The following is a 21961-nucleotide window of genomic DNA, read 5'->3' on the forward strand; positions in this document are numbered from 1 at the left end:
GAGCCGGCCTGGATCAGATGATACTGCTGCAGAGATGATCAGGTCAACACCAATGTTACACGTACATGTGACTCTACCCTCTACTTCACCTCCAGATCTTTGCTTGCGTTGGTGTACTTATATACCTCAAATGTAAATGTGTTTTTTTTTGCTGTAGAATGTTCATTGGATAAAGATAGACTTAAGTTATGGTGTGTTGGAGATTTGTGTTGAAGCTCTGCCAATGATATTTTACAAAGCTATATATTTCATTCACACTAATAAAATAAATGATTTTAATTTTTTTTAATAGTGGTTTAAAAATCAAATGGGATGAGGCTTGCAAACAGATATGGCTTTTTATTTAATAGGAATGAATATTGTAACATTAAATCAAAGGAAACATGAACACCTATCAACATGTCGGGTTTTGCTCTTTTTTTTTTTTTTTTTACAAATCCAAACAACAAACAAATGGGATCTTAAATCTAGCCCATTGTATTTAAATACAGAATGACAAAAAAATATGCAGAATACAGAGCAAAACCATAGTGAAATAATCAGACACATGTACTAGACAATGTACTTTAGACATTGTTTTTGAAAACGAAACAAAAAAACAAGCAAATAAACAAAAAAAACACATCTCTAATGATGTGGAATGCGAGTGGTAAATTTAGCCTATTTTATACAGTATATTTTTTTGGTTTCTTTCAGATAACAAATTACTCTATTCACAGAATATACAATTCAATAAACATTTTATTTACCAGTTACTTTTGAGGGTGTGCTTATATGTGGGGCCCTTGTTACAAATCGTTGTTTTTTTATTATTATTATTTTCTCAGTGTTTGACTCATTCACAGTACATGCTTTTAGTCTCCAAACACAGCAACATCTTCCTACTGTTCGTCCAGTCAGTCAGGAGACTGCAAGCGACCACACATGACACTACAAGAACAATACCTTAATCAAGTCTAATCCCGTGAGCAGATTTTTTCTTTTTTTACAAAAAGACCACAGAAATATAGAATTTTTTTTTACCCCCAGATCAGTCAAAAGTTGTTTCTCTTTTAAAACGGAGCCCATGCCTGAATACTGCTGTTAATCCCGGTCATGAATTAGATGAGAGACGGCTGGGTGGGCCCTTTTAATACTGCATACCCCTCGGACAATAGGAGGGTTTTCTACACACACCTCAAGACTGAAAAAAATCTTTGGTCAACATTAGCAGTATGCAACAACCAGAACAGCAAAGACAGGGAGAACAAAATCACACGGATCGTACAACACCAAACAATAACTTATCGATCAAGTTCACAACACTATAGCTTTTCGACGAAGATTCTTTTTTAAGACCGTTGTCCGAATGAACAAAACGACACAGATCTAGAAGTTACTTCACTGCTGCTTTTGATCAGTACATTATGCATAATGTCACAGGGAAAAATGTGGATATTTGACAACAAAAAACACCAGAAAAATCGCTCGCATGATACAGTTCGATAACTGAGCTCTCACCTGAACAGCTCATGGGAAAAGTCAGTTCATCTGAATGGGACTTGTAAGGTTTAAAACTGGACTATAAGGCAAAGCAATGAAAATAAATCATTACTGCATAGAAATAAAAGATTGGCTGAGACAGACTGAGGTGTGACATTTTGGAGACGTGATTTCTGCATGTTGAAGCTTTTCAGGTGTGAGGAACAGCTAAATATCCAGTCAGGTGTATCTTTTGATTGTTCTTTACATGTTGATGTGTAAACACAGACAGATGCACGTAGCGCTGCATCACCAGGTACTCGCTGATAAGCCATGAGAATCACTTTTAGTATACTTGCAAATAAAGACATGTCAAGATGCTGTGAAATAAACACCGTAAAGAAAATGCAAAAAATCAGTGGATAGAAACCCTTTTGCTCCAAAAGCAGTTGAATCTGCCGCAACAAAAGAGCTCAATATTTCCCAAATTCAAAGCTCACTAAACACTACACCCTCTTTTTCCCCAAACAATGACAACAGTATGGACTACAGTATGGAATTTATTAAAAAGTGCTGATTGGAAAGCCTGTTTGTTTTCATGTCCACAAAAAAAACAGAGAGACAAGTATAATGAAGGAAATCAGTCATGTTGGCATATTAGCTGAAGTTCAGTCTCTACTCGTGGTCCAGAGTGGGACCGGAGCTAACAGCTAGGTTCCTGTGGAGGTTTGGGTTCTGGCTATGTCTGTTTCTGCTTCGTACAGAGGAGAAGGACGTGTCGCAGCCCGGGACTTTACACTTGTGAAGCAGCCGCAGATGGACAGTCTTGTAATGGGCCCTGAACGTGCCCTTGTTGCTGTAGACCTTTTGGCAGACGTGGCAGGTTATCGGAGATCCGCCCCCGCCGCCCTGAAGCCCGCCTTGTCCTCCCCCAACGCAGCCCAGGGTCCTCTCTCCCCCGAGCACCAGCTCCTCGCCTCCGGGCCTCCCCGCGCCGATCCCGTCGCAGCTTTCATCACTGTCCTCCATGGGGAGCGCCTCCTCCTCCTCCTCCTCCTCCATCCCTTCCCCTTCCTCGCTGCCGGCACCGTCCGAGTCCCAGGAGGACCGGGCGCTGCCGCCGCCACGGGTCGGGGCAGAAGAGGAGGTGCTCAGGTCCAGGACGGCCCCGTCCTCTCCACCTCCTTCTCCTCCTCCTCCTCCTACCCCCTCCATTTCTCCTAAGAGAGACGCCTCAGAGTTGTCTGGTGCAGCGGACATTTTGCTCATGGGGAAGACCAGGCCCATGCGATTGTGTCCTCTGAAGATGACGGAGGTCTGGCCGGTCGGGTCTCTCTGGTCCCGGAGGGGCAGATCTCTGTCCCTCTGATCCTGACAGTAGTCCAGGCCAACAGAGTCTCTGTCCCTGCAGTGGGACGAGGGCGAGAAGAGGGCGCTGGCTGGGCCGAATGTGTCTTTGGTCAGCAGCTTGTGGTGCAGGTTCAAATTTGCGCTGTGTCTGGGGATCAAAAAGGTCAACGTTAAACTTAAATTTTACAGTAAATTAATGCATTTTTATCCAGTGCACCTTACAGTACCACGAGGGCATACATTTTTAGCCCAATTTTTTGTCCCCATTGGGAATTGGGAAAAAATAATGCATTTTTCTCTTTTTGTCTGGCTATCTATCAGTGGCAGTGGATCTCAACCATGTGCCATCGAGCCCCAAGAGTCTGCAGGTTTTCATTCCATCCAAACACTACAGCAGCTGATTTCGCTGATTAGTTCCCCCCTCTGGTTGAAGGTGTACTATTCAGTGAAATCAGCTGCTGTAGGGATTGGTTGGAATGAAAACCTGCAGACTCTTGGGCTTGAGAACCACTGATCTATGATATATTACTGATATACAGTGTGTCCGAAAGGTCCGGAATCATAGGGAAACTGCCGACTAAATGAGTATCGAAACTACTCCTCATAGGTGGGACTTGAACATTCTGAGACCATAAACCTTGGAGCCTTAAATCTAGCGTCTGTGGGAGTGCAACAAGAAAAAATGTATTCCTGTGATTCCACACTTTATGGACACCCTGTACTATAAAGATAGTATTATTGTCATCACACTTTTTTTCCTCATTTGCTCACCTGTCTCGGCTCCTGCGGGAGGGGAAGGCGGCGTTGCAGCCGTCCACCGTGCACATGTGCATCTCCTTCAGGTGGACGTTGCGGTAGTGCATCTTGACGCTGTAGGGGTTCTTAAAGGTCTTGCTGCAGATCTCACAGTGGTGCGGCAGGTCGGCGTCGGGGTCGAGGTGGGACAGTCCCGAGTCGCCGTAGTCGTCCGTGCAGGCGTCGGGCCCTTCCTTCTCGCGGTCCGAGAGCTGGAGAGCGCCGCCGTTAGTCACCCTGCGCTCACCCCCGTCCCATCCCAGGTCGCAGAGTTTGTCGGCCGCGTGCAGCGAGTTCACGCACTCCCTGTCCTCCCTCTCCTCATTCTCAGCGGGATCGCGACAGAGGGAGTGGTTCTCCCGGTGGTTCTCTCTCAGCTTGTTGTCGAAGGGGGAGGACATGCAGGTGATGACCCCCGTTTCGAGTTGCCGTGGCCCCTCGTCGTTTTCCTCTCCCTCGATCATCTCCCTATCTGAACTTTGGTCCAACAGATGCTTGGCACCTTCCCTCTCTCCGCCAACGTAGACCCCCCTCTCCTCCTTCTCTCTCTCCTCCCCGGCTTGTCGTGCGCACATATGCCCTCCTCCTCCTCGTTTACTGTCGCACTCTTCCCTGTCCCTGCCATGTAACGGAGCCTCGTCCTCAGAGCTGCTCCCCTTATCCATCCCGTCATCTCTCTCAACCGCCTCCTTCTCTATCTTAATGGGCATGCTTGACTTCCGAGACTTTTTCTTTGGTATGGGGTCTCCCGTGCAGGGTTCGGGGGCTATGGTGGGTTTGAGGGGGACAGAGGATGACAGGAGGGGGAGGGACGGTAGGGTTCCAGGGGTGTTGGCGAGCTCTGCAGGGGTAACCAGGCTGCGGTAGAAAGGCAGGACTGGCTGTACGGTCTTCAGGTTGGGGAAGAGGATGCCACTCTGGCCCACGCTGGGGAAGGAGCTGCTGTGGAGCTTGGAGCCGCTGTCCACGTGGCTCACCATGTAGCTGGGCACCGACTTGTGGCTCTCCGGAGAAGAGACGGGGATGGAAGTGCCGTATTCAGACCTTTTGTCTCCTTCTGAGCCCTCGTCGGCAGACAGGCTGCCCCGCAGGTCTTTGTCCCGGTTGTTGCGGTTCATGGGCATGTGCAGGCGTGGATTGGGGTTGGCACTGTGGCGATTGCGGCTGCGCAGCGAGCTGAACACCATGTTGCAGCCCTCAATGGTGCACTTGTGCTTAATCTTCAGGTGCACTGCGTTGTAGTGGATTTTCAGCGTGCCTTTATCGTAGAAGGTCTTCTCGCAGGCGCTGCAATACACGCGGCCCTTTTTCAGAGAGCTTCCTCCTCCCCCACCTCCCGACACTCCCCCACTGCCTCCCCCGTTCCTGTCCAGGGAGCGCAGCTTGCTCTCGGGCGACATCTGCATGACCTCGGAGCTCATGGAGGGCGTGCAGGGCGTGGAGGGCCCGTCGGAGTAGTTGTCACTGGTGGGGAAGTCCTCGGCCTCCATCTTAGTGGTGGTGAGGCCGTCCATCGGGTTGTCTCCGCCTCGGTCCAGGTCAGAGGTGAAGGAGGCGGAGCTGGACCCTAGCAGGCTGCTCTCTGTCGGAGGGTGGGGCAGAGGGAGGGGGTTGTCCCTACCGTGACCTTGATCGTCTCGTCTCTGACCCTGCGGCTCCATCGGCCCGTGGCCCGGCTGCTGGTGTTGCTGGTGCTGCTGCAGCGCCCCCGGCGGCGAGCCCAGGAGCGGCGCGGGAACGGAGCCCAAAAGCTGGAAGGGCAGCATGAAGGCCATGCTGTTGATGAAGTTCTCGAAGTGGTGCACGTTGTTGCCGGTCAGCTTCTCCACTTTGGGCGCGGAGAGGTTGGCGGCGGTGCGCGGGGTGCTGCGCTCGATGAAAGTGCGGATGTCGGAGTTGGTGCGGGTGCTGGGCACCAACACGGCCTGGCCCTCCTTGTCCTGCAGGGCCATCAGCTCCACAATGGACTTGGTCTCGCCGAAACGCAGGAACTGCTGCAGGGTGGCGATCTCCTCCTCAAACGTCATGATGGCCCAGCGGTCCAGCACCTTCCCGGCCACATCCTACACACAAGACAGGCAGAGAGGGGAGAGAGGAGACAGCAACAGAGTACAGGGAGGGTGAGAGGGCAAAGGAATGAAGTAGATTGGGAAGGAGAGGGAAAGTGGAAAAAAAGGGGAAGGGGAGAGAGCAATTTCATCATTAGCATTATAAGTGTCTGTTGGGTTGCTCATACATATTCACAGGGTGGGTTAGATGACGCACCCCATAAAACAGACTGACAGGCCAGCTAAATAAAGGAATCAGATGGAGTGTTAATACAAGCAGGCACCGCAGAACCCAGGGAACCCTCATTACACAGACACACATCGTTTCATCTCGCAGGTCATTTCTCTTCATTTAAATCATGTGGATTTACCCGCTCTCCATCAGCAGAAACAGAGAGAACACACGCGTGCACACACACACATCGCGGTGGGAGCATAGTATGCATACGAGCATACCGGCAGACACGAACACTCGTACGCACGCTCCCAGAGGTGTGTGGAGATAAACACTACATGCACAAACACACCACACACACATATACGCTCACACTTACACACACACACACACAAGTCGGGGTGGGGGGAGATCAGAGGGCGCCTCACATTGATCAAGTGGGTCCTCTCTCCCCTAGCCCAGCAGTAATAACATGTGAGTTCGGGCGTCTTTGAAAGTGAGGAGCGGCTTCGTGCCGTAACCGTGATTAATATTTCATCATAGAGCATTCATTGGGGCGCCTGTCGAGGATTCTGACTCTACGTTCGCCATTAGACGAGCTAACATGAATTAAACGCGGCCCGGCCTGAATACTTGATGATGTACTAATCGAAGTGAGAGCCTGCGCTGACGCTGTGCCTGTGCCTGCAGCCCGTGGCTTGGCTCGCTTGGCTCCGGCTTGAGAGGAAATCTGGAGCAGAAGAAATAATATTTACAAATCTACCCGGCGCCGTTTGGAGACCTCGAGCCGGTGGTAACACGGCAACAAGCGGGAGAGTACCTGGAGAGTTCACGGCCTTGGTCACTGCGTTACATCCCTCCCCTTCCCTTCCTCCTCCTCCCCCTCCTCTTCACAAATTCCTTCATTCCCTCCCTTCGGTACCACCCCATGCTCTTGGTCTGCCCATCGCTGCCATGGCCCTGCTTTTACATGTGAATGATGGACACACACACACACACACACACACATAAGAACTACAGTAACAGCCATCCCCTCACCCAAGTTTACAATCTGCTTCACAATCAAAACAAATAAAAAGACACAAAAACGAGCAAAGAAGTGCAAAGCAGCAAAAAGACATTGCCATTATAGTGGAGCGGGTGGGTGGTAAAATTATACCAACAAGCCAATATACTGGAACAATAGTCGCATGATTACTCCATTTGTACCGATGACAAAGCTTACTAAGAGTATGCATTTATTGGTGTGCCGATATTGGCCATACATTAGAAATCAGTGTAGTCCACTTCAAATATGATGGAGGTTCCTCCCTGACCACAGCTACTGAACATGTTTTCATTATTATTATTTTTATATCAGACCAGAGAAATCATTCCAGTATGGTGTGGGAGGATTTTACTAAAATGATGCCTCACCTTGCCTTAAGGAGCTGCTAATCGACCTTAAACAATTTCATTAGTAAAAGTCCGATGATGGTCTAAATGCTGTTTCAGAGGCTTTTCCACACTGATAAGAATAAAACTCTGGGGGAAACACTAAATACTTGTCATTTTTTGGAATTTTTTGGGACATGAAAATGGTCAAATATCGGCACAAAAATATCAACCAGTATCGGTATAGGCCTACAAAAACCCATATTTGTCCAACTCCTAATCCTAATAATAATATGCAGTCCTAAACACACACACACACACACAGAGGAAAAAGAAGCTCCCCCCTGCTCACCTGCAGCACGTATCCTCGTATGTAGTCCTGCAGCGTCCAGTCGAGGGCGTTGAGGATCTGGATGACCTCCTCCTGTTTGAGGACGGAGAAGAGGCGGTCCAGCAGGATCTTGAGGCGGACGGGGATGGCCTGGGTGCCGTACAGCATCAGGCTGCAGATGTCGAACACCACGTTGGAGTGCACGATCTCCACCTGGCTGCTCTGGTACATGTGGTGCACCTTCAGCTTACTCAGGGCTGGAACGCACGCATCAGATGAGATTAGGTTGGGTTAGATTAGGTGAAATTTGAATAGTTCCTGTGGGGAAACTGGGGTTGTTGCAACAGCAAATAGTGAGAGGATACAGCGAAGAAACACATAGGGTATTGGAAAAAAATAACAGAAGCAATTGGAGGTGTGTGTGTGTGTGTGTGTGTGTGTGTAAACTTACACTGTAATACACTAGAACATATTAAGTGAAAAATTGGTAAAAATATATGAATGAAAAAATATATGGGAACATTTGTAAAAACAAAAATGACAGCAGCACAACAAATTCAAAGAATGAAAATATGAAGAATATGTGCAATATGAAAATATTAAAAATATATTTTTTAAAAATTGTAGTACAGAAATAAATGAAAATGTAGACAAATATATATATATTATTGTTGTCATGTAAAAAACCTTGTAGTTCCCGTTTTGGGGATTTTTAATGTTTTCATATTTTCATGTTTTTTTAATTGAAGGATAACTTAAACAAGGCTATTTTTCTTAGTGCTTTAAAAACGGACTATGTAGAGATGCGAGGTTTTTACCCAACAGTGACGATATGTAGCATGAAAATAAATTAAAATATAGATACATATGCAACATATATCGAATGAGAAAATATATTTAAAAATAAAGAGAAATGCACACTATTGCTGTGGACATTCTTCTCCCTCTTCATTAATATTCTATAACACGTCAATGCCAAACAGATTTAGTGGTGTTCAAACCAATACATGTGAACATCTGAACAGGCACATTTTAGATTAGTGTAACTAGTTAGTGGACTATGGCGGTGAACTGGAGATGCATGATTCAACATCCAAGGGGAATACCACTGTGTTTGGTATCCAAGTGTATTTCCAGAGCTGGTTACACTAAAAAGGGTGTGTCCTTATCAGCACATTCACATAGTTTAGTTTGGGACAACACACATTTTTCGACATGTAAAAGGTGCTATGTGAAGCATTTTACGATCAATAAATCATTACCACATTAATTTGGAGTCATTAGTATAATTACTGTAAACAAACAATTACTGTAAACAAACAAGACCATTGCCAAGACGCTGTCAGCGCTCTACCAGCCTCTACACTGCATTTTAAATCTGCTGGATTGATATACGGCACGAAACAGGAGAAAGGCGCTGTTCTTCTAAGTTTCTTCCAGAGAAAACAGAGCAAGTAGCAGCTGGAAGCAGCAGGTTTTATGGGAAATGCGGTCTTTATTTAGAGAAACACTAGCACTAATAATACTTAGATAGAGGCTACCAATCATCTCCACCATGGTCTCATTTGTTTACAGTAGTATCACAATTAATACTAGAAACTTTGCGGCAGGCTCTTACCGTGTGCCACCCAGCCATGCTTGCAGTTCTCACACTGTCTCCTCTTCAGCTTCCCAGGCTTGAAGCTGTCACAGTTACAGTTGACCAAAGTGCAGCAGATAGCCTGTCATGAAAACAAACCAAAAAACACATCAACAAATCTGCGTGGGAATGTGTTTGAGTCACGATGTTTATTGTAAACTGCATTTTCTCAATATTATTAATGAGAACATTGCAATCGATTCAATTAATCGAATGTAAAAACTGTTTGCGCAGACCGCTGCACATGAATCATCACATATAATTCCAGGCAAGGACGTCATTGCGTACTGCAAACAATGAAAGCAAAGCTACTGTATGTCAAAATTATTTAAACTGGACACAAACCCTTCTTTCTCCCATGAATTGTCTGTTATATTGTGAGCTTGGAATTCTAAGGGTCTAACTGGGTGGAGTGCAGTTCTGATTTGTCATGCCAGCTGGCAAAACTGTACTATACTGTATACTGCCTATCTTTTTAAATATTTAACCCCAAAAGGTTTTTTTTTAATATAAAATAACACCACACAAGCATTCAAACATCATAAACATATCTCATAACTCAATATTGATTGAAAAATAAATACATTTTAGAACTTTTTAATTCCAAGCTTACGCTATTTCTAATCTCACGTTATTTCTCTATGTAATGCAAGATAAAAATGGTACAATATGAAGTGACCTCATACATAAAAAGTGTCTTCTCAATTCATCCCTCTCCAACCGTGCAGTGGAGGGGAAAAAAAAAAAGTGTTACAGCATCTGCGTGGTTGGAGAGAGAAAAGCTCATCTTATAGAGCTACATGAAAAATGTACAACAGTGAAGTTGCCCAGAGAAACCGAGAGAGAAAGAGCGCGATTGCCTTAAGTCATTTTGCTCTCCCTTTGTGTATCACTCACTCTTGCCTGGTTTGCCCTGCGAGAGCAGTGTTAGCACAGGTGTGTGTGTGTGTGTGTGTGTGTGTGTGTGTGTGTGTGTGTGTGTGTGTGTGTGTGTGTAGTGCTGCAGGGCAGGTCCTCTCTACAGTAGCCTAACAAGAGGTCTCGGACACACCTGGACCACCAAAACCATCTCAATCAATCAATGCCCCGGGCACACACACACAAACACACACACATACACACACACACAGGTCAAAGAACTCTGTCCATTACCTCTGCTGCTAATGAGTCTTATCTTTTCAGGACAAACATGCAGGAAAAAGGAGAGTGAGCAGGCGGACAGACAGGGACTCAAAGTGAGGAGTGAATGGCAACGACGAGTCAAGTTTTCTCTGTGACTCGCTGGCGACCCCGCGGAGAGGAGGAGGCCGACGCACAGATAAGACGAAAAAAAGGACTTTGCCTCCCCTCTCTCAGGCCCGGCCGAGACCCCCCCCCCCCCCCCTCCACCTCCCCCTCCATCTCCCCCTCCATTTACACACCGGGAACCGAGAGGGGAAAAAGCATCATCAGATTTATGATCAAAGCGAGCGTTGTTAGCGCTACACGCCGAAAAAAGGAAGAAAAAAAAACGCGGAGTGGCTGCGCTACGCCACCTCTCTCCCTCCGCATCTATAATGCATGATCAGCGGGGCTTTAGCATACATGAGCGGCATGCTTAGCGCTCAGAGCCAACCTGTATCCAACTCAACCTCTCTACAGGCGCAGGGGGAGGAGGAGAGAGGAGGAAAGTGGGTAGGAGTGTGTGTGTTGGGGGGGTGGGGAGGGGGTGTGCATCCTCCTCCTCCTCATTTAGTCAGTCACTTGGTTCCCTGCTCCAGGCTGGGCTTGTCCTTGAGATCTGGGATCACGTTGGTTCACCTTCCAATAACCTCTCATCATTAGGGGGGATAAAGGAGCGGCCGACCCGGGACGGAGGTGACGGGTCTGAAACGCAGCTTGGACGTCCGTTCGGTTTTTCCTTGTTCCCTCTCTCTCTCTTTCTCTCTCTCTGTCCCTCTTTATCTCCGTCCGGCCCGGCTGACCCTCCTCCGGACACCAGTTGGGTGTAAAACCTCCCCCCCAAAAAAACCCTTTGCTCATCTCTCAGCAACATAATCCCATCATTACAGAGCACTGAGAACCAACATGGCCCAATTAGGCTAATCCCATCCCAGTGCGGGTGCACGCACACACACACACACACACACACACCTCCTGCTGCTGTTCCCTCTAATATACATCTCAATCAGGTGCACCTGGACGCTCACCAGCCTGTAGCACACACACACACACACACACACACACACACACACACACACAGAGAGAGAGAGACATTCCTATGCGCAGTGTGCTCCCGGTCGTTTATCTTAATTAGCGATTCATTTCATGAGTTCCTGAGAAGAAGAAGAAGACGAAGAAGAAGAAGAAGGAGAGGAAACATGGCAGCGCTGGGCAGGCCAACTCCACAGTGGCTGTTGGTGACCGACCCCCCCCCCCCCTTCCTCCCCCCACCCCCTCTCCCCCGTCTCTTTCTCTTTACTGTTGTCACAACAAAGCCACGGCTGTTCACATGCATCAATGAAGTCGATGACAAGAAGACTAATTGCACAAAACGATGCGGCTCGGGTCAGTTTTTTTCCTGAAAGCCAAAGCAAACGCAATGTCGCTTTCTTGATATAAATGATGTATTAGAGTGTAGCCCGCATCACCTTCCCACCCCCTCCCTGCCCACACACACACACACACACACACACACACACACACACACGCACACATCTTGAATACATTACACTTGGCTCTAATTGGTATAGTACATATGCTTTTGAACATGTGGCGAACACATGAATTGAATCATTTTACACATTGTTACCATAGGCAGCCGCTTTGATAACGGGAACATTTGTCAATGACAAGAAAAAAAAAAGATCAAAGTATCAAATAAAACAGCAATGAATAAAAAAATCAGGTCATTTTGAAGGTCCTATTGACCCATATTTCTATCTCTCTATATATATTTTCTCTCAGTCATATGTGTATATTTTCTCTATGTGATATTTATTTTTACAGCAAGTTTGCACTACTTTTGCATGTGTTTTGCTTTTATTGCATTTATGCAAAAGCACATAGAGTTTCCTTGTGTATGAAATGTGTTACAGAAACAAAGTTTGACTTGATTCTGCCTCCTTCATTTCCTTCTTTTCTCCCTCAACTTCTATTCATGCGTTGCAATTAAACGCATGCTAGTTGAGAGACTGCAACCTCAGAGTCCAGGCAGTGTAGGGGGGATGGATGGATGGAGGGATGGACTGGTCACTCCATGACCAAAGGAGGCCAAGGGAGACTGAAGGGAGGGAGAGAAGGAGGAGGGAGGAGGAGAAGGGGGAGGTGAGCAAAAGGCAGGGAGGACGCCAAGATGATGGCAGCATACCATGACGCCCCAATCTTGAATGATAACATACGCCTGGAGGTGTGTATTCGAGTATGTGTGTGTGTGTGTGTGTGTGTGTGTGTGTGTGCGTGCGAAATACCTTTCCACATGGACTCAAACACACAGAGGGATGGAAATGCATGAGCAGAAACACCAGTAATCAAGATGGATCTCTGTAAACTGTAGAGTGTGTGGGTTTGTGCCGTTATCTGACCGACTTGTCATGCTTGTACGTTAAGGAAAACTATTCATTATTGGCGTGACTAGTTTTTCCATTCATATGAATCATTAAATATCCAGATTCAGCTCATTTCTGGGGTTTCCTGATGGCTCATACAGTGATCAAATGTGGTTTTCAGTTTTTGTTACATGTCATCTCCTCTCCCTCCCTGTATTACAGCTTAAAAAAAAAAACTATGTGGCGTCATTTAGATGCACAATGTTAAATTCTGGGATGTAGTGGTAAATAAAAACCCTATGACCTCCAGATGGTGATCACTGTAAGGCGAGCAACCACAAAAATCTGTTATATTTGCGAAAAAAACAAATTTATGCTTTTCCCCCTCTCCCCCCTATTGTCAGACCGCTCACATCAGTCTGACAATACTTAGTATGATGTATAGGATGAATTTAAGTGCTAAAGATTAATCTGGGGCTAAAAAGGGCGGGTAAAGAGAGTTGGGGTGGATTTGCCCTCCCGGTTTAATCGTCCAGTATGCCAGTTATGTGCCGCCTGGGCGCGGCAGAACATCATCTGCAGTTCCCCAGCCATAACATCCTTGACAAAAAACACTAAAATAAAATAAAATCATCCTCGCTGGCTCTTAAAATAAAATCCCGCCATATGTCCAGAACAGCCACGGTGCTTTAGAGACTCGGCAGAAGCGAACAGCTGCTTGGACGGCGAGAGTTCGGGGGACGGACGAGGACTTGTTGGCCTAATGCAGTGGAAAACTAATCAATTAGCAGCAGCCCGGCACTGACTGACACTCAATGGGGAACAAGCAGCGCTGGTGCCAAAGACTGAATAATAACAGTACTATCAGCGGCGGTGAGGACTGGAGAGACTGACGGCCAAGTGAGAGAGGATCAGATTTTACTGTCGTCCATTAATCAGTTAACAAGATGATTAGGGCGCTGGGAGGGAGAAAAAGGAAGTGAGAGTTTTCCCGACAGGAAGTACAAATGATAACAAGTGTTTTATGTGGATATTATTCATATGAGTTTAACCTTTTGTGAAAAGACGACATATTCTAATGAAAGATTGACATTATAGACTCTGGAAAACAGGTCATTTTCCTTATACTGCCGACTGGCTTTGTGCTCTGCTATGACAACCATGAAAAAAATAATAATAATTGAGATGAAGTGTCTGTTTTGATTTTTTTTTTCCAGGATTTTGATGAGCCGATATTTCCATGGTCACGTGGCTGTTTGGCAAGATCAAGAGGCCGCAAAATGACGCGTTTCCCTCCCAAATCTACATGTGCAATAACAAATGGAAGCGCTTCTAAATCCAAAGCTAATGTTCATGAAAGAAGGTTTTTTTTTTTTTTTTTAAAGAATACAGAAAATTCTAAAAGACAAGAAACGATTACAGAAGAAATGGAAAAAAATTCTAAGCAAGATCAGCACAGCAATTTTGAAATAGAACGAAAGCAAATTTTAACCATTCAACAGCGCAGCATCTTTCTAAGTACACGTCAATAATTTAGCGTACCTTGAAAGTCGAGTGCAACATGCTGTATATTTAAATGCCCGACCTCTCCTGAAAAAAAGACTGCGGCACAGCGGTGCACCGTGGGTTTATGAAGCATTCACACACACACACTGAGGGAAATGAATAGTTTATCCCTGCCAGAAACTCAAAAACACACAGCGAGTGGTACCAGGAACATGGTCCTCCTACTAAATTCCTCCCAGATAGCCTGGTAATAATGACAGTCCACACTAATAAAACCACCAGAGGACCCAAACCTGTAGCTACACTGGCTAAAACTGGCCTCACCGCGGATCACAGGCAGTGTGTGTGTGTGTGTGTCGTACAAGCAGGGAACACAGACCCATAAAAAAATCATGCCTGTGACTGAGTTGTACATGTGACAGCTAGGTAGTAAAATGTTAATTGATGACAAGTGTTAGTTAAAGTAAGGTTAAGATACAGAACATGATCCCGCCTGACGTTATGATTTAATGTTTCATCCGCTAACAAGAGAAAGACACAGCGCATGATAAAAATCGCTCACTTGCCACATACTCTCACAATGATTACATAAAGCAAATCTTATTTATGTGAAATATCCAACGTTTTATACACAACTCCTCCGCCGCAAAGCCATTCAGCCGGTGTTTAACTTAATAGCTTCCTTTTAAGTAAACTGCGTGTCAGTAATAGGTTTTAAGATTCACTTGAATATAATACAAAAAAAAAAAAAAAGGAGCATGGAGCGCTTTAACACCGCATTGGACCTGAAAAGGAGAAGACAAACCCAGGAGAAGCCCGGGCTAGTGCAAGTAGTGACAGGCTGAGTTTGAGCCTATTAAGAGTCCATACAGCCCAAAGACACCATGAAAAACTCATTATTTCATACTCATCCAGCAGTCAATCACAGCGTGTGCAGGCAACACACACACACACACACACACACACACACACACACGCAGCTGCACGTAAACACACTCTGTTTCAACACCAAAACCCCAACACAAAAGGTAGCAAATCTTTTACCTGAATATCCATGAGAAAATGGCTGGGCGAAAAAAAAAAAAAATCAGAAAAGACAAAAGAGATGAGAGAGCTTGGAGGGTGGGGGGGTGTTGGGTGGGGGGCTGGGGGGGGGGTGAAGGAGGTGAGCCAAAGTTTGGTTGGCTTCCTGGTGTGTGTGGCTCCCTGTTAGGAGCTCGGAGGGAGTGTTTGGCTCGGAGAGGGAGTAAATGAGGGGAACATGTTAGTACACTGAGTCTGAGAGAGTTTGGCTCCCAGCTACGCTCTGATTAATATCAGATCTCCCTCTCTCTCTCCCTCTCTCTCTCTCTCTCTCTTCGCCTGCCTCTTGACAATCTTGTCACATCTGGCTGACAAATCCTCACAAGCCTTTTGGTGGCAGCTCAGAGGACAAGCGAGGGGTAGTTGGTGCTGGTGGATGGGGGGCGTGGGGGGGGGTACGTTGGGGGGTGTTAGGGGGGTCGGTTGGGGCGGATCACAGCTCTGGGAGACGCCGAAGGGGGTAAAAGGCTGGAGCAAAACCCCCCCCCCCCCCCCATCCCATCCCCTCACGCACGGACCATCATGAACCTAATGAAGCTGACTACATTGGCAGGCTGCAGCCGCCACCACCGCCGCCTCACACACACACACACACACACACAAACAAAGCGGAGTGCAACTCTACAAAGGGGAGCCAGGCCCGAGCAACTGCGTTATTTTCAGTGTGTGTGTATGTGTGCGTGTGTTGTTGTGCCCTGGGGCCCTGCAGCGTGCTGAGAAACACAGAGAGACACCCAGAGAAAGAGAGATGGAGGTGGAAAAGAGGAAGAGAAAGATAGAAAGAGGGAGATGGTGGCGGGGATAAAGAGATAGGACAGCGGTGCTTTGATGGAAAGTGATAGAGGGCCGTTCAGCCCACATGGCACAACACACAGATATACAGTTGTAAGAATGTAAACGTACATGCTCACACATAACAAATAAACCTAAATCACTTTCAATGATTGGTGAAATAATGGCCGCTCTCATTCATCAGAAAGTGGGAAAAAACAACTAAAAGAAAATGTGAGAAAAAACAAAACATGTAAAAAAACGCATCATAAAATTATATATTTTTAAAAACTTATATTATGATATGACCTATTTGATGATAATGCAAGAAAGACCCATAAATAATACCCATAACACTTTACACTAATAACATTAATTCTTTTGATATTAGAAAAATAGTGGGAGAACGGCACGTCTGATACAATAACTAATACCAAATGTATTCTATATTTATCTCTATATCCTATATCAGTAATTAACCTATTTGTCATAGCTCAAACTACTGATATAATAATGTAATAATTATGGCAATCCATAGGGAGAATCAAAGCAGATTTTAGTCGTAGTCCTTGCTTCACATTAGTGTGTACGTAAAACATAAAATGATAATCATACAAAAATTGATAAATGAGATGAAAAAAGTCTCAAATCTCAGATACTGTAGAATGAAGACTAAATAAAAATGTGGCAACAGCATTTTCCAATTTCCTTTTCAGCTGGCTGGAATTAAAAAAACACATCACCGAGTCTGTTTTTAATTTCAATTTGAGAGAATAACAATTTCAAACTACAAGAATAATCTGACATGTGGAGCCGCTGAGGATCATCGCCTTCCATGATCAAACAGTTATCTGTTCCACGAGGACTTCGCCTCGTAAAGTCCATTTTCATAACAGACATTCCCCCTCGCAGTTAAACTCCAGCCGTTTTGGATGTTCCTCTGTAATGTAACAGGGAATAACCACAACTGTTTCCCCTCTAACAGTTTAGGACTGTTTACACACACACACACACACACACACACACACACACAGACAGGCAACAGAGAGAGTGTTTTGCCGCTACCAACACCACCGCACAGACAGCTCGGCTAATTGTTACATTATGGCTGCAACAAAACATTAGGCTGCTCTTAAATTACATTCCAATAGGCTGTGGCCGGCAGCCAGGCAGCTAAAGCAGGCCAGGCTGCGCTGGTTCTCAGACTACAGACCTCAGCAACAGACAGACAACAGACAGACAGACAGAGGAGCGATGACAGACCATGAATGGATGGAGAACAGGACCAGGTCAGGACCAGAGGCTGCTCTGCTCTCCTCTATTGGACTGGATTCTACTCTTTTTCCTCAAAGGAGGCTATTATGTTCGGGATAAAAGGAGGTGAGAACGGGACTGAATGGAATAAAACAGATTAGAGTAGAAAAGAGCAGCAAACTAGCGAAGCGGGCGGCCTGTGAGCGACTCGTCTGTTGTGAAGTTGCTGTTATTGTTTGCAGGGAGTTGTCTCTGGATTCTTGCAAGGCGTGTAAGGACAAACTCTGCCTCGGCGAGCGCGGATAGAGCCAAAGGGACTAATTTTTACTTCTTCACAGTCTAATGAGGGCTGCGAGACCGAAATGTCATGTTTTCAACTTAAAGTTAAAGTTAAAGAAATGTAAGTATTTTGGAGAAGCAACAGCATGTCTTCTCAAGTTAGAGCACAGATCACTGTCTGACTACTTACAAATCCTCAAAAAATATCTCAAGATAAAGTATCACTTGGCAAAAGGGCAAAACAAAAGTCTGCATCAGTGTGGCAAGTTTCTACTCACGCCTGTCAATCTGATCTACATAAAGTAGATCATATATATAAAGAGGAAATAAACAGCATGTTATAACTTGACAAAAGCCACTTTACTTCATCAGTTCACTGCAAAACTAAAGTCTGAAATAGTGTCTGATCTACATAAAGTGGATTCTGTATATAGATTGTAAAATACATCAAAAGATCAAACATCTACCACCTGAAGAAACCCACTCCAAAACTGCATGAGTGCGACCACTTCCTATGTCTGACACTGATCTACACAAACTACATTGTATATATAAATATATAGATCCTAAAATATATAAAAAGATAAAGCATCTATCACTTAAAAAAAAAGCCACTTCACCCAGGCAGCGCACTCCCAAACAAAAGTCTGCTTTAGTGTGGCGACTTCCTCCCCGCGTCTGTCACTCCGATCTACATAAACTCAATCCCGTTTCCTATTGTTAAACACAATCCCGATCATGTGTGAAGGCGGCGTGCGAGGACAGCCTGCCCGGAGAGAGAGAAAGAGACAGAGAGAGAGAGAGACACACACACAGAGAGAGAGAGAGAGAGAGAGAGAAAGGAGAAAAGATAGCGGTGGAAAGCCGCCCGTCTTACCTCAGCCATTGTCATCTAGTCGTATGTTTCCAGGGATACCATGTAGTTTGCCATTCCCCGCGAGTCCCACAAAACAACTGCCTCCAACTCTCCTGTCTGCACAAGTACTAACGCAAAAGAGCCATCACACCCGGCACTCTGTCTCCTTCAAGAACACCAGCACACATGTACACTCTGCCTCTCTCTCTCTCTCTCGCTCTCTCTCACACACACACACACACACACACATTTACACACACGGCAAAAGAAGAAAAAAAAAAAAAGTCACTGTGCTTTTACTCTCACTGCACAGACACACACGCAGACACACACACGCCTCCTCTGCTTTCCCTCTCTCTCTCTCTCTCTCTCTCTCCTCTAATGTTGCGGTGGACTGGCTCTAAACTACTCAAGATGTTCGGTGTGTGTGTGTGTGTGTGTGTGTGTGTGTGTGTTGAAACTGGGCACAGGGGATTGGAATGAGATCCTCCCACTCGGCATTCTCACCTCAGGAGCTGCCTGCTCCCTCCCTAGCCTGCATGCACAGACACACACACACACACACACACACACACAGAGGAGTGCACACACTTCCACATGCACAGACACACATACACACACACACTTCTACCCCCACAGAGTCACAGGGCAGTCCCCTCACAGCTGGCTGGAAGAGGGCATGACACTCATCTTTCACAGAGATTTGATCAAAAGGAATCACAAAGGCTGGAGGCACTCCTAATGCAGTCAGGAGAGACTCTCTCTCTTTTCCCCTCTCTCTCACTCTCTCTCTCTCTCTCTCTCAGCCTGAGTAATGCCCTAAATCAATGCTGCCCCTCTCAGTGCACAGAGCCCAGTGTGTGTGTGTGTGTGTGTGTGTGTGTGTGTGCGTGCATGTGTGTTCACCTTAACACAGCCCTGTGAACAGCCTCCATAACAAGTTATGCCTTGTGCCGTCAGGAATGTGTCAGTGTCTGTGTTAAGTATTTCTTGGGGAAGAGGGGGACTTCACACACGACAACAAAAAAAAGAAGAGAAATCTGCAGCGATTTCAAAAGCGCGGTTTTGTGTTTTTGAAATAACGACAGCACGTGTGACGCGGCAAATTAGAGTAACGGCACAAATGAGGTGGCGTTTGGCTGAAGAACTTCACACAAATCGACACTGACTGTATAAAACGTTAGGGACACTCACTCTTTTCATGAAGTCCACTGATGAGGTGAAGCCAGGTAAAAGACATGATCCCTTATTGATTTCCCTTATTAAATCTACACATGGAGGAGATGGAGATAAAGAGAAGCAGACGAGTTAGAGAAGGATTTTTAAGCTTTGAGACAATTGAGATATGGATTTTGAAAAGGGGGAAGATGTCAAATATTTTGTACAGTCAGTGTATATTACAATATTATGAGTGTCTTCTGAATTTAGTCCATAGTCTTCCCTTCAATTTCAACAATTACCTTCCTCTTTTTTGTCTCGAATTCCTCATCTCCTTTGCTCTTTTCCTACTCCCGCCATCATTTAAATTTCTTTTCTGCTGCTCTGTCTTTTTTTTTTTCCTTTTAATTTCTAACCCCCCCCACCTCCTTTCCCCATCTGCGGCGGAGGGAAAGCTCTCTGATGATTTTAGCCATTAGAGGCGTCTGCTAATCCACAAATTACACAGCAAGTTTAAACAGGTACACCTGGTCTGGTCTACCTGTAGCAGCTCAGGGGAGGAAGGGAGGGAAGGGAGGGAAGGGAGGGAAGCGAGGGAGGGGAGAGAGGGGGGATACCACCAGGTGGAGAGACGCTTCTGAAGTATGGCGGGCAGACATTGCAAAACAGACTTTTCTTCTTCTATTTAAAAAAAATGGATTTATCCAAGGGAGAGTCGACTGAGCTCCACCCTGCTTCACACTCACACGGTTCCACACATTCACACCTGGGAGCTACACGGCTTTCTATTTTTAGCAGTTGGGGGTTCGGTGCCTTGCTCAAAGGTAACTGTAAGTTACCTTACAGAGGAAAGCGTTACTCATCCGCCGGGAATTCAAACCGACAACCGTCCCGCTCGCAAAACCCCCTCCTCTAACCTCTAGGCCACCGCCGCCGCCTTGACACGCAAACATTTGCCAAGCGGCCCTCGCTAACTGATAAAAATGCAACTAATAGCCCTTGAAGTTGGACATTAAAACTGCATTACTTTCCATGGGAGATCAAAGCTCTTCTTATTTGTGAAAAGCCCAAAAATGTTATGAGGTTACATATGGATAAGAGACATCCCGTCAAGCCATGTAACGGCGGGGCTTGGAAAGCCCTGCACTCGCCCCGCGGTCGTCCAGGCGGGCAGATCTGCTTACCGGCCTTGTATTTATTCCATACCTAGGGGATGCATACCAAACACAGCCCCAGACCTGGCCTGGATTAGGTCTGCGCTGCTTGTCAGATTGCTGCTCCCTGGGCTGAAGCGCCGCAGACGTATTTGCGCCTCGGGGGCCCCGAGCGTGGAAGCTGCTGCTAAAACCACAGCAAATAAACTCCATGTGCAGCAGAACAGGTCACGCTGCCTACTTACACGTCTGTCATTAGCCTTCCTGCAGGGAAGAGCGAAAGGGGCTTGAGCACTTGAGCAGATGAGTAGTTTTGGCAGAGCAGCTCGCGCTTCAGACATAATTCTTTATTTGATGAAAGACAGAAAGATGCTGCCAGGGTGTGCACTTGTGTCATTATTGGTTTGACGATATATCGGGTCAAAATCGGCCTTTTATGAAAAAACGGATATCGGACGGACGATCACCCACCTGATATGATGGAAGTATTTTTTATTTATTTTTTTTGACTCAACAGCTGCAGGAAAACCTGACGTGACACCTGCCTCACCCTGCCTTTAAGAAATGCTAACCCTAAAAGAATTTCATTAGTCTGGCTTTCAGTGGAGAGTTTTAGTGTCCCATGATGGTCTAACTGCTGTTTCAGAGGCTTTTCCACCCTGAAAAGAACAATATTCTGGAGGGGAAAACCTGAATTCCTGATATTTGTTGATTTTTTTTTGTATGAAAATGGTCACATTTAAAAAAGGCATCAGCGCAAACTATTGGCAGCTTAAATACAAAAACATAGGCATCAGTATTCAGTGTTTAGATGAGGAAAAATGACTATTATTATTAGTAGCAGTAGTAGTATTAGTAGTAGTAGTAGTATTGTATTATTAGTATTATAGAAGCTGTTACAAAACCTGCTAATATTGCTGATAATTTAAGACCATGTTGTAACTTAATATGCAAATACTGACAAATATGTTGTTCTAGCACTTCCATAACTATTAGTACACATTGTCAATATCACAATAATCACTAATCCTTAGTATAAATGGATACATTTGTAGTTAAACTGAAGTAAATCTATAGGCTGTTATCTCTCCTCGGTGACGACTGTGTCATGCAGAACCTGCCCCGACACAGCCATCCTACAGACCAAGAGGTATGTGTGTGTGTGTGTGTGTGTGTGTGTGAGAGAGCATTTGTGTGTGT

The 21961-nt window shown here is 45.7% G+C and overlaps 2 protein-coding genes across 2 annotated transcripts in view; both read right to left on the reverse strand.

Moving 5' to 3' along the window:
• Nucleotides 1–4154, reverse strand: part of efl1 (elongation factor like GTPase 1) — a 348687-nt gene extending 344533 nt beyond the window's left edge. The window contains exon 1 of the mRNA XM_078285063.1: nt 4134–4154. The gene's annotated coding sequence lies outside the window, so the exon portion shown is untranslated. The remainder of the gene's footprint in view (nt 1–4133) is intronic.
• On the reverse strand, nt 381–18863 carry bnc1 (basonuclin zinc finger protein 1). Its single transcript, XM_071910795.2, has 5 exons — nt 18471–18863; nt 9153–9255; nt 7556–7791; nt 3583–5669; nt 381–2959 (listed from the first exon to the last, which is right to left on the reverse strand). The coding sequence occupies exons 1-5, from the start codon at nt 18483–18485 to the stop codon at nt 2137–2139; spliced, it is 3264 nt and encodes a 1087-aa protein (XP_071766896.2). The 5' UTR covers nt 18486–18863; the 3' UTR covers nt 381–2136.
• Between the last annotated feature and the right edge of the window lie 3098 nt (nt 18864–21961).

The sequence above is a fragment of the Centroberyx gerrardi genome, chromosome 1 (genome assembly GCF_048128805.1).
Source record: "Centroberyx gerrardi isolate f3 chromosome 1, fCenGer3.hap1.cur.20231027, whole genome shotgun sequence".
In the NCBI taxonomy this organism is placed as follows: Eukaryota; Metazoa; Chordata; class Actinopteri; order Beryciformes; family Berycidae; genus Centroberyx; species Centroberyx gerrardi.